The sequence below is a fragment of the Benincasa hispida genome, chromosome 11 (genome assembly GCF_009727055.1).
Source record: "Benincasa hispida cultivar B227 chromosome 11, ASM972705v1, whole genome shotgun sequence".
Classification (NCBI taxonomy): Eukaryota; Viridiplantae; Streptophyta; class Magnoliopsida; order Cucurbitales; family Cucurbitaceae; genus Benincasa; species Benincasa hispida.
In genome coordinates this window covers 17,873,480-17,885,513 of record NC_052359.1, presented here as the reverse complement: position 1 = coordinate 17,885,513, position 12,034 = coordinate 17,873,480, and the positions used below count along the sequence as shown (strand labels likewise).

The following is a 12,034-nucleotide window of genomic DNA, read 5'->3' as shown; positions in this document are numbered from 1 at the left end:
TATTAAGTTTTAAGATTATTTTTTCCTTTAAAGTTAGTTATAGGATTCAGCAATCATGCAAGCTTTTCAACAAATGTCTTTTGTAATAACTTTATAATACCATCGCATATTTCTTTCTAAGAGCCTTGATACCTTCTAAATTTGGGGGTAGAAAAGGTTTGAAAACTTGAACGCTTTTCAAAAAAATATTTATTCTCCTCAAGTACTTTGCATTAAAAAGAGAGGGAGAAAGATGTTGAGATTAGTAATTGCTCATAGTTGGATGTTTGCATGACACTCATAGAGGTAGGCCAAAATGAAGGAAAGAATCGTGATCAACGCAAAGAATAAGTGATCGCAACTCAACTACCTCAAAAAGACGGCACGAGTTTAGTCTAAAAAAAGAGATTAGCTCGTAGTTTGATATCTGCATGACACCTATTGGGGCAAGACAAAACAAAGGTTAAACGCTTGGATTAGTGCAAAATCATAACAAGAAATAGACAGGAGAAAATCTTTTTATCTCATTCCAAATCTTCATTTTCAGAAATATGAGATAGTCTTAGAAATGAGTAAAGGATTTTTGAAGAATAAGCTTGCAGCTTCTCAAAGCTAGAAGTAAATTTATAGGAAGAAGTAATAAAACTAGAAAAAAAAAATCTAGTCTAGCAAACTGGGTGAGGCATCTTGAAAGGTCTAGGCAATTCAGAAGACGATCGAAATCATAAGATGTCTTAAGTATATGGTCGAGGATAAGCATTATTTTAAATCTGGGAGTGTGATAACTTGAAGAAGTATAAGTTATTGTATCTCTGTGATTTTAAATAATAAGGCAAAGGCATGAAATTTAGATAATTTTTACCAATAAATCTATACAAAAAATGAAGCATACTTTTAACTCATAATATATTTAATTTTCAGACCAATTTCGCTACTTCTATGTCTGATGAACATGCGATTGCATGTTGCATACCCACTAATGCGATCAAGCAAGAATTACCAGATAAGAAAAGAAAAGACGATCCATAAGCTACAAAGCGTTAACGCGTGACATGACATGGGCAATATGTGTCACATCACAAGTTGAATTGGTGGCCGTTATGAAAACTTTGTTGAAGATTCAATGAACCCCTGACACATTGCAGACGCCGTGGCAAGATATGGAATTTAGTGTGCCCCATCAACGCATTCAGAAGTTAGAAAAAAGAAGTGCTTGTGAACGGCTATAAATACCCATGAAAATACCATGCATAAAGGATATAGACATCGTAATATAGACATTGTGATATATATCGTCGGATACATTGTAAGGGATGGGAAGAATACCCTGAGAAGAAATTCTGCCAGAAACCCTTACCAATTTTCCATAGAAATTACTTAGTGAGAGCTTAGGATTCTAAGGAGAGAAGAGGATAATACTGGTCAATCTCCTATGTGAAGTAGCTGTAAAATGAGCCGGAGGAAGCAAGACATTTCAAACCATGGCTTGACTCTCTAACCCTTTCTCTTTCTTTTATGTATTTGTATTGTTATTCTTGTGTTGACAAATTCAGATTTGCAATATGAATACATGTTTGTTATACACCTTGTCTGTCTTTTTCACCAACATCATGCGTAGCTAAATCACCTTATGCATTGAGAAGATTGTAGCTAACACGACTAAATAATGGAAGGAATCATGCGAGACACGTGTTTTATGTATCTTTATATTTGTTGCTTGAATCAATTGAGAAATTGTTATCAGTAAAGTTAATATGAGTTTGAAAGAATTTAGACTAGGACTTCATAAAACAAGAGAAAATGTTCCTTAGAAATAAGTACATTCTCTGTATATTACACTTATCGCATGCATCTTAGAGATAAGATAATCTTGCAAAGAACACTGAGAAGTGCTGGTCCTAATATCGAGTGTATAACTTGATCGCATATTCCATCTAGTTGTTTAGAAAAAGTTAGTAAAAATCCTTCTCAACCCTCTTATCGCATAACTGCTATCCAACTCACACTTCTTCTTTTTAAACATAATTTGACTCGCATATTTAGATTTAAGTTAGCTTATTAAATCACCCCCTTGAACATTTTAACTCGAGCTAAGATCATATTTTTAGTTTCATTACATGCTTACAAGCAATTCCTGCATTTGACCCTCGACTCACCAAGAACACTTGTCAAATTTGCTCTTGGGTTTGACTAGAGAAAACTGAGTGTTAAATGTCATAAGCATTATTATTTCATCGTATGTATAGAACACATCACCTTCCTGTGATATAGAGTTTGAGCATGATATCTTGAAGTATAAGAAAGGATCAACTTAGTTATGAATGATATCTATACTTGATATCAAGTGGAGTTCCTAGCTACAGGAGTACTCTTGATAGATTCACCTATGTGAATGTGGAAGTGGGCGCCGCTTCCTATTGAATGTTAGGAAAATTCTCTAACGCGTTCACTAAATCGGGATACACGTGCTAGGCCTTACAGCAGTGTCGTGTGTGAAATGTTCTTAGAGTGAGTTCAAAACCAAGAGTTACTCTAGTATATTCAAAATCATCTTCACTATGTAAAGGTTCAAGTCGTAAGACACCTTTACTTATGCACAACATTGTACATACTGATATTACTCTATGGAAATAAATATTTTCTTATGGTTTTTAAATTTTCAAGTAGATGATTTTTTTGTGAAAATTCATTTTTAAATTGAAGAAAAATGGAAAATGGGAATCCCACATTGCTTTAATCAACAAGGGGAAGTACCTTTAAATACCCTCAACTCTAGTTCTAGGCTTGGGCCACGTTTGTACTGTTGCCACATTGTGAGGTCTTTCACTCACTTCCCTTTCTTCACGCTAGCCTTCAGTGCTTTAGAAGGAAGGCACGGAACAAAAACCACTTCATTTTTCATATACGTTTTCCCTTACATTTTATGTTTACGTTTTCCAAGCAAATTAATCATTAAGGGTGTGAGGTTTTCAATTGGTTCCAATGTAGTCTTGCTCTAGACAATATTGTTTAGGCTATTTTATCTTGAGGATAGCGTGACTATTTTTGAACCACTTGCCCAAGGGACAAAGGTGTGAAACGTCTTAAAGAGAGCGAGCTCCACGACTCAGTTTGTTACAATCTTCCCTTTCATAGGTTAATTTTTTACGTTCGACGTCATTTGAGTCTTTGATCGCAGTTATCTTCTGTCCACCAGAGGTAGTCGTTCTAACAATGTCTATAGTGAGGAATCACAACTTAAAATTTCAAGATTAAATCCTCATCAACTTAGATGATTTTTTATCACAAGTTTTTACATAAGCAGTGTTACACCCCTCCCCAAATTACCCTCTTAACCTAGAAAGGAGTATGACTATAGTAGTGACCAATCCTTATATGCCACTTACTACCTAAATGACCTGTTTAAGAACCCTAAACATCACAAATGTCATTCAAGGACTAACTGAACTTCAAACTTTAAGACAACCTCAGGGTACCATTCATAGTAAATAACAATATGTACAAACAGAAGCAAGGATTAATGGGTCCCACAGACTCGGAACTAGTCCCTAATAAGAAAAATGTGTACAAATATTTACAAAGTAACCACTTAAGTCCAAGCAGCTCGATTAGTTGGCGTGCGGAAGGAGGCGATCACTTGAAGTTTAAGCCCTATAAATTTGACTAAGTACCAGATGCCCTAACGTAAGTTATGAAAAGTTAAATGCGATCGAGAATAAATATGAGCTTGGTTTAAAGAGTAGTTTCAAAAGGGGGGCCCATGTAGTAGCTAAAGTGTTGTTCTTATGTGTAGGAGCAACGCCCATAGGAAAAGCTTACAAAGCTTGAGGAAACTCAAATCAAGACCCATGAGTGACTTTAAATGCTTTAAATGTTTTGCAAACGTTTTACAAATGATTTAGTAATCTATGTTCACTGAATGCTACTCTTGTTAACTAGTTTCCATAAGTGTTATTATAACGCCTTTCCCTAGTACTATGAGTACGCATTAGTATATGAAGCCACTAAGTATGTTCTAGGCCATGCGCTTTAAAGATTTATAAGTATCCGGCAATGAGAGTTCCTTGACAAAGCTAAGTCTTAGTATAGATAAGAAAGCTCCTTAAAAAAATATGAGTATCTCGGTGTTGTAGAACTAAGATGTGAAGGTACTAGAGCTAAGTCCTGGATATGAGTTTTGATGGTAGGATCCAATCTATGTGCACATAGGACAAGTAAGACTAGGTGAAAGGTGATGGACAAAGGTGACACACCTTAACCTAGGTTAGCATGAGGTAAGATGATGGACAAAGGTGATGCACCTTAATTTAGGATAGCATGAGTAAGACTAGGTGAACGGTGATGGACAAAGGTGGCGCACCTTAACCTAAGTTAGCATGAGGTAAGGTGATGGACAAAGGTGTCACACCTGAACTTTGGATAGCATGAGGTTAGGTGATGGATAAATGTGACACACCTTAACCTAGAGTAGTATGCAAAGTTCAATAAAAGGGCTCCTTCTCTCAGCTAAGTAATGATGCAGTTAACTAAGGTAGAGAGCAGACAATAGAGTTCACTCTTAGATAAGAGGCTAAGTATAAGTATTGGAGTTAAGCAAGAGAGCCACTCTCAACTTAGGAATGGTCTGGCTAAGTATAGATACGATTTGTTATGTTAATGTTTATATGAATGATGGTTGCCTATGTTTATGTTTCCAATTAAAGCTTTCAGTTTCAGTTTTCAATTACTAGTTTCTAGTTCAACATGAGATTTATTCTTTAAATTTAGTCACTCACTGGGCTAGTAGCTCACCCTGTTTTAAATGTTTTTATTTCCAGGTAGCAGTCATCTTCCCAGAAGATAGCTGCATCGCTGCTCTGCCACTTAAAGATAAACGGAAGGAAACTTAGGTGATATTTATACACATGTTGCTTATTAGGGACTAGTTCTGAGTCTGTGGGACCCATTAAACCTTACTTATGTTTGTACATATTGTAATTTACTATGAATTATACCCTAAGGTTGTCTTAAAGTTTGAAGTTCAGTTAGTTCTTGAATGACATTTGTGATGTCTAGGGTTCTTTAACAAGCCACCTAGGCAGTAAGTGCTATATAAGGGTTGGTAACTACTACCATCACACCTCCTTACAATATAAGAGGGTGATCTGGGAGGGGGTTTGAGAAGCAGTGGAAGAGTTTTCCTATATAGATGTGGTAATTTCGATGAGATTGAGGAAAGTAGAAACGGAGACTTGAAAACATATAATGAATCACTTTTGCGGTGACTTGGATAAACTTGTCGAATCAAGAAATAAACTCATTAATTAAGGAGACGATAGTATCATGATTGTAAAGAACATAAAAATTGTTACATAACGTCAAAATGAGCATAATTCAACTCATATAAACGAGAAGCATCACTAAAACCATACCACTATATTTGATAAAATATCATATATATATTCATAAACGTTTCTTTTCAATATAAATTCGATAGAAAAAACATAATAGCATTGTGGACCCTTCAAATTCTATATATTACACGTTATTGCACACAATATACCCATAAATATTGGATTTCACAAACGTTGCCTCATTAAGTAGTTAAAACCGCACCGGTTCAACAAGAAGAGACTGGATAAGAACTTTGGTCCTACCCTTAGCATTTGTATATCCATCCTCATCAGAATAAAGCAAGGCAATAACTCTGGTGAGATTTAATACACACAATAAAAATGGCATTGGAACACTGGCTGGATGAAGGCTACATTCATTTATATTCTTCCATGCATCTTCTACTTTCTTTTTGAATTCAGCATATGTTTCTTCTTTTGAGCAGCCATAACTGTTCATGTAACATTCAACGGCAGAAGCAACATGTTCTCTTTGTTTCTCAAACTAAAAAAAGAAAAAAAAAATATGAAGAAGAAGAAGAAGAATAAGATAGCAAACATTCATAAATTAATTTAGTAGCAAATTAATTTGTATATCTCATTCTTGTGACATTGAAAAAAAGTATAATGATGGATTACGATAGATATCTTAGTGGGTAATAGACTACGTTAGAAATCTATCAGATGCTAATAGATGTTTATCGTGGTCTATAACTTATAGATAGTGACATTTTCCTATATTTGTAAATAAACTCGTTGATTTTTCCATATTTGAAATTAAACAACCCTATTAACAATTGTAAATATCATTTAAATTAATAATTAAGATATTTTTTTATGTTATAACATCACTTAGTCCTTAAACTTTCAATTTTGTTCTATTTTGGCATATGCACTTTCAATTGTCCAATTTTTATCCCTATACTTTTAATAAATGTGAATACTAGTCCTTCCAGTTAGTTTCTTGTTGCTCCTTTTTCCCCCAAAAACGTTAGTCTCTATGGCCATTGTTATTTTATAAATTCTGAAATATACTTACATAGTGTTTTTTTCTTACAAGAAAATTATTGTTATTATTGAATCAAATTTGATAAAAATTAATTTTCAATGACTAAATTTAATTTTTTTTTAATACATCGGAATTGAATTTAAGTTTTATTAAAAATATAAAGGCTAAAATTGGACAATTAAAAGTATAAAGACTAAAACTGAATAAAATTCAAAGTATAGGAACCAAAATGATATTAAGCTAGGTCTTATATATCTTGTTAATTAGGATTAATATATTATATATTTTATTATATTTTATTAATATTTATAACTGTTATATTAAACTTCAATATAAATGTCAAATTTCGTGAACTGCATATAAATCGACAGATATATTTCGAGATATCGATTAATGTTTTGGTCTATGTGATATTACAAAAGTGAGTTTTACTCAATGATAATTAGTATGATTCTTGTTCTTAGACATTGGAGGTTCAATCTCCACACCCGTAATTGTTATACTAAGAAAAATTCATGCGATATTATTGGCTTCTATGGAATAGTGAGAGTGACCCATACCTCGTAGGATACAAGATCATCCATTAGTCTAGCAATGATGGTTGAGGCTTCAAGAATTTTTGGGCACTCAAAAACCCAATCAAATACCTCTTGAGTTGCAACATCACCCATGCAAGCAAATGAAATAGTGGCAAGTAGTGCATAACCTGAGCTAACTGAAGCCACTTCCATGTATGCTTCAAAGTTTGGTTTATGCTTTTTGTTTAGCCATTCAGCTTCCTTGAAATAGGATTCAGCTTGCCTTTTCATCTATTCACACATAAATAAAGTTGAAACTTCTTATACATGTAAACAAAGATAGCAAGATTAATGGAATTAATAGGAAATTATGAGAAGAAGGATGGTATTTAATTACCGCTTCCTTTGCAAAGTGAGCACGATACGATGTTCCATCAATCGCTATATCTCTATCAATCTCTTCGAAAAGATTGAGCATAGTTGTATAATAAACTTTCATATAATTAGGGAGTAGATTAATCATGCTTATGTCCCATCTAAAAAATTAAAGACATTGTATAAGTGGTTAAAACATACTAAATTCTGTTTCAAGTATATGTGGACTATACATATAAAATTGAAAAAGAGTTATGAAGCAAGTCAGAGGGTAAAGAAAGTAACCTGTTGATTGCTAAAGTGAAGACTTGGAGTTCTTCAAATGTTCCATAAGCATCATAAATATCATCCATAATTGAGGTCATGGCGATCACTTTAGTCAATATTTTCCTTCCCACATTGAAATGAGGTTCGAAATATACACCCAATACCCAAAAGTAATCCTCCACAATTCTATCTCTCGCAAATGGAAAGTTCGTTGGGACATTCAATTCTTTCCACCACCTATATTAATTTATTATTTGCATTAAGATTATTTCAAATTTTCCAATGTTGTCAACAAAGATCAACGCTAAAAGTAGAAATAACTTGATATTAATCATGAGCTAACTATGAACTCCTGTTTATTTGGGTTTATCCTTAAATTTGCATGGGTTAGGGTTGACCCTATAACACCGGCTCAATAAGCCTCCCATTTTAGGGGTAAAACCGGGTAGATAGCTGAGAACATAAGGTGAAAGACGAAATTCTCTCCTACCTGCTTTTAGGGATAGTAGAGAGGTTGTTCCTTAAGTATTTACTTCAATTCTTGAACAAAGGGTCCCACCCTCTCATTAACCCGAGAGGGACTCGGTTTAGTGATTGGATCACAAACTAATTGTGCATTAAAGGATCTGCGAAACTTAAGGAGTAAAATTTAATCTTGGGGCCAAAACAATTTTTGTCCCAGCCGTTATTACGAACAACCTATGAAGGGTCAACTTACTTATTATGGTTAAACCAAATGGACATAAATATATCTATAGTGAGGGGTATGCAACTACTGAACTTTAATTGAGTGACCTACCAGTTAACGAATATTGGTTAATTAGGTTAAATAGTTTAACCAATTAATCTCATATCGTTAGAGCTCATGATCTGTAGGTCCATTAAATCACTGTACTAGCTCATATACGGACTAAACTTTAGAATCATGTGATGAGTAGATTTGAAGCGTTCAAATACAAATCAAGGGAATTAGTAATTATACACAATATAATTACACTTTTAATTATTAAATTAAACGAAATTGGAAAATTAGAAAATATTTAAATCTGATTTGAATAGTAATTTCATGAATAGAGATTCAGATTGGAAAAATAGTATTTAATTAATCTAATGTTAAATTAGTTTTGATAATTAAAGTTGTTTAATTAATTATTTGGAATTAATTTTATTTAAAATTAATGGTTAGAATTGATTTTGTTTAAAATTAATTATTAATTATTAATTATTGAATTAATATTATTATTTTTACATTTTATCTTTTTGAAATTTGATTTTAAAATAAAATTTGGATTTTAAATTTAAAATTAAAAAATTCAATTGAAAAGGGGAAAATACTCTAAGTGGTACTTTCCCACTTTAAATGCTCATTTTACCATTCAAATTAAGTGGGATTTTTGTCAAACTCCTAAAAAATGAAATTGTATGTTAAAGAAGAATAAAACAGAAAAAACATCTGCTGAAAAAGTGATGCAATGGAAGGTTGGAAGAGAAGATGTTCTCTCTAGACCATCCACACAAAATCTGGAAAATTTCTCTAAAATCCCTTCACGATTCAATATCATTTTGGGTTCTGCAATCAAATCTAGATTCCTAGAGAATAGTAGAGAAGATAAAGTGGTGGTCTACAAGGTTCTGGTGTGAAGATTTAAGCTGAATTTCAAGAATTGAGGAATTCAACAAAAATATAATTTATGAAACCCTATTTCATTCATATGAACATGCTTGCTAGATTGTTAAAATTGATGGAATTAGAGTGTTTAAGATCTTAATTGATTCTGCCTCTTGCATGTTAACTCCAACATAATCATCATACGTTCAACATTGATTATTAGATGCAAGTAATAAAAAATATTAATAATAGATTAATAATATCTTTTAATCAAATCATATATGAACTTAGTTACAGTTTAGCTATTTGAGTTATAGTTTTTCGTTTTTGAAATAGAAGCATATTATAACTAATCTCATCTACAGATAATGCCAATAAAGTCAATTAGAATTGTCTTGCTTGATACGAAATGGAAGCATATTATAATGGTAGGAGTACCTGTAGATTTCACATAACTCCTTTTGGTGAAGTTTTTGTAATATATTGAAGTCTAGTTTTGAGAATGTAAGCAAAGTCTCGTTGTGGGAAGGATCTTGTTCGTATATTTCCAAATACTCTCTTGCCTTGATTCTTGTAACACCTTTTCTAATAGGAAATTTCAAGGCATTGTTAACTTCAGAGGCAAAATGAGGATTACTAGAGCATTCAATATATGTTTTAAGATGTGTAGTAGTAAATTCAAGAGCTTCCTCAAGCACAGCTTCTCCATGTCCCCTCATATGTGATGCTTCATATAGGCTCAAAATTCCTTTTTCATCATTACCCAATGATTCTTTAAATTTTCCACTATTGTCCATGAATTTTGAGAATATATCTGTTTCAATTTAGACTTAAAAAAATTAATAACTAATTCTTAAACAAATTATAATTATAACTAAAATTTTCGATGTGTAAACTCTTTATTCAAAACTTTGAATTTTTCATAAGAATCCCTTTTGTTAATCGTTTAAATTCCATTTGGTAACCATTTCATTTTTTGTTTTTATATTTGAAAATTAAGCCTATAGACACTATTTTCATCTCCAAATTTCTTCACATGTTATTTATCTTTTATCAATGGATTAAAAAACCAAACATAAATTTGAAAAACTAAAAAAAGTAGTTTTTAAAAATGTGTTTTTGTTTTTTGAAATTTGAATAGGAATTCAACTATTGTACTGGAAAGATGCAAATCATTGTAAGAAATGGGAAGGGAATAAGTTGACCTTCAAAAACAAAAAATAAAACACAATTGTCTCGTTTGGTAACCATTTATTTATTTTTGTATTTGGTTTTCTAAAATCAAGATTATTTCCTCCCCATTTCTTACAATCAATTGCGTCTTTATTAAATACAATGGTTGATTTCTTAGTCAAAATCTAAAAACAAAAACAAATTTTTTAAAATTATGTTTTTTAGTTTCAAAATTTGGCTCGGTTTATTAAACCATTGGTAAAAAGTAAACAACAAAGACAGAAATTTAGAGATGAAAGTAGTGTCTATAGGCTTAATTTTCAAAACAAAAAACAAAATGACAAGGCCAAATTGTTACCAAATGGGCATTAGTTTTTTCTTTATAGTTTTCCAAAACTATGCACGTTTTCTTACAATGTTATTGACCAATGATTTAATTTTCATTTTTTTAATTAAACACAAGTAGTCTTAGCCAAATTTCAATATATATATATAAAAAAAAAAAAAAAAACATTTTTGTTTAATTTTCAAAATGTGGCTTAATTTTTTAAAACACTACAATAAAGAAAATAACAGAACAAAGAAATCAATAAATGAAAAATAGTATGTATAAACTTAATTTGTAGGTTAAACAAAACATAATTTGTTAAAACTGAAAACAAAAAACAATTGTTTGTGTATAACTTACCACATGAAATTCTATAACCTTGTTGCCTGAGAAGTCGAAATAGAAGAACAATAATATGAAGATCTTCATCGCGATCTTTATTCAATAAAGTGGAATAGGATATATATAAATGTTCTAAGATTTGGTCAATCTCATTTTCGAAATGATAAGATACACCTAATCGTTGGATTGAATCAACCAACTTTAGTTTCTCCAATGGGTTTTTCACAGAAACAACCACCATCATCCGTATTTCTTCTTTCAAATTTTCAGCTTGTTCTTTCATTTCATTATCGACTTTCTGAAATTAAAAGAATAAAAATTGAAAATTATTCAAAATACAAAACTATTGGATTAAAGTGATAAGTACACAATAAATGATAGCTAAATAAAAAAAAAAAATTCAATAAAGGCAATTTTGAAATTTAGTTTTACCAATGCATCATCAAATGTAACTGAAAGGAAATGATCAGTCCAAATGCTAGGATGAAAGTTTGCAATAGAACGTTTAGTATCAGGAATGTCATTGGCTTTCATAATTGAATTACGAAAATTTGAAATTTGAAATTTGAGAAGACATTATTCCTTTCTCGAAGAGGGGAAAAAAAGGAAAAAAGAAGAAGAAGAAGAAGGATGTATGTTATGCACTTGAGAGTTTGAGATTATTGGTGAGTCACCTCGTAAATATAAAGCATGTCTATTTATAGGCTACTTTCCAATATATAATGTTTGTTGGCCCCAAATTCTTATCCCATGAATTCAAAGCATTGCATAAAGTACCACACATTTTGTTGATGAGTCAATATCTTATGGTATTTTTATTGATATTAGAAGCCCTACCATCTTGAATGTAACAAATAATATTGATATGTCAAAGTGAGTTTGGTTCAGTGGTATTGACATATACTCCTATCTAAGAGGTCGAAGGCTCAATCCCTTACCCCGTAATTATTGTATTAAAAAAAAATAATAGTGATGTGGATGTTGTCAAGGTTATATATGACATTTTTTATATTTTTCATCAACATTTCTATAAAATCGAGACATGAAAATTTTGTTGTTGTC

The 12,034-nt window shown here is 31.7% G+C and overlaps 1 protein-coding gene across 1 annotated transcript; it reads right to left on the bottom strand.

The window, feature by feature from the left end:
* Positions 1–5,430: 5,430 nt before the first annotated feature.
* LOC120090154 ((+)-gamma-cadinene synthase-like) lies at positions 5,431–11,544 on the bottom strand. The gene is made up of 7 exons (XM_039047673.1): positions 11,405–11,544; positions 10,991–11,270; positions 9,568–9,943; positions 7,539–7,757; positions 7,276–7,414; positions 6,921–7,169; positions 5,431–5,856 (listed from the first exon to the last, which is right to left on the bottom strand). The coding sequence occupies exons 1-7, from the start codon at positions 11,504–11,506 to the stop codon at positions 5,563–5,565; spliced, it is 1,659 nt and encodes a 552-aa protein (XP_038903601.1). The 5' UTR covers positions 11,507–11,544; the 3' UTR covers positions 5,431–5,562.
* Between the last annotated feature and the right edge of the window lie 490 nt (positions 11,545–12,034).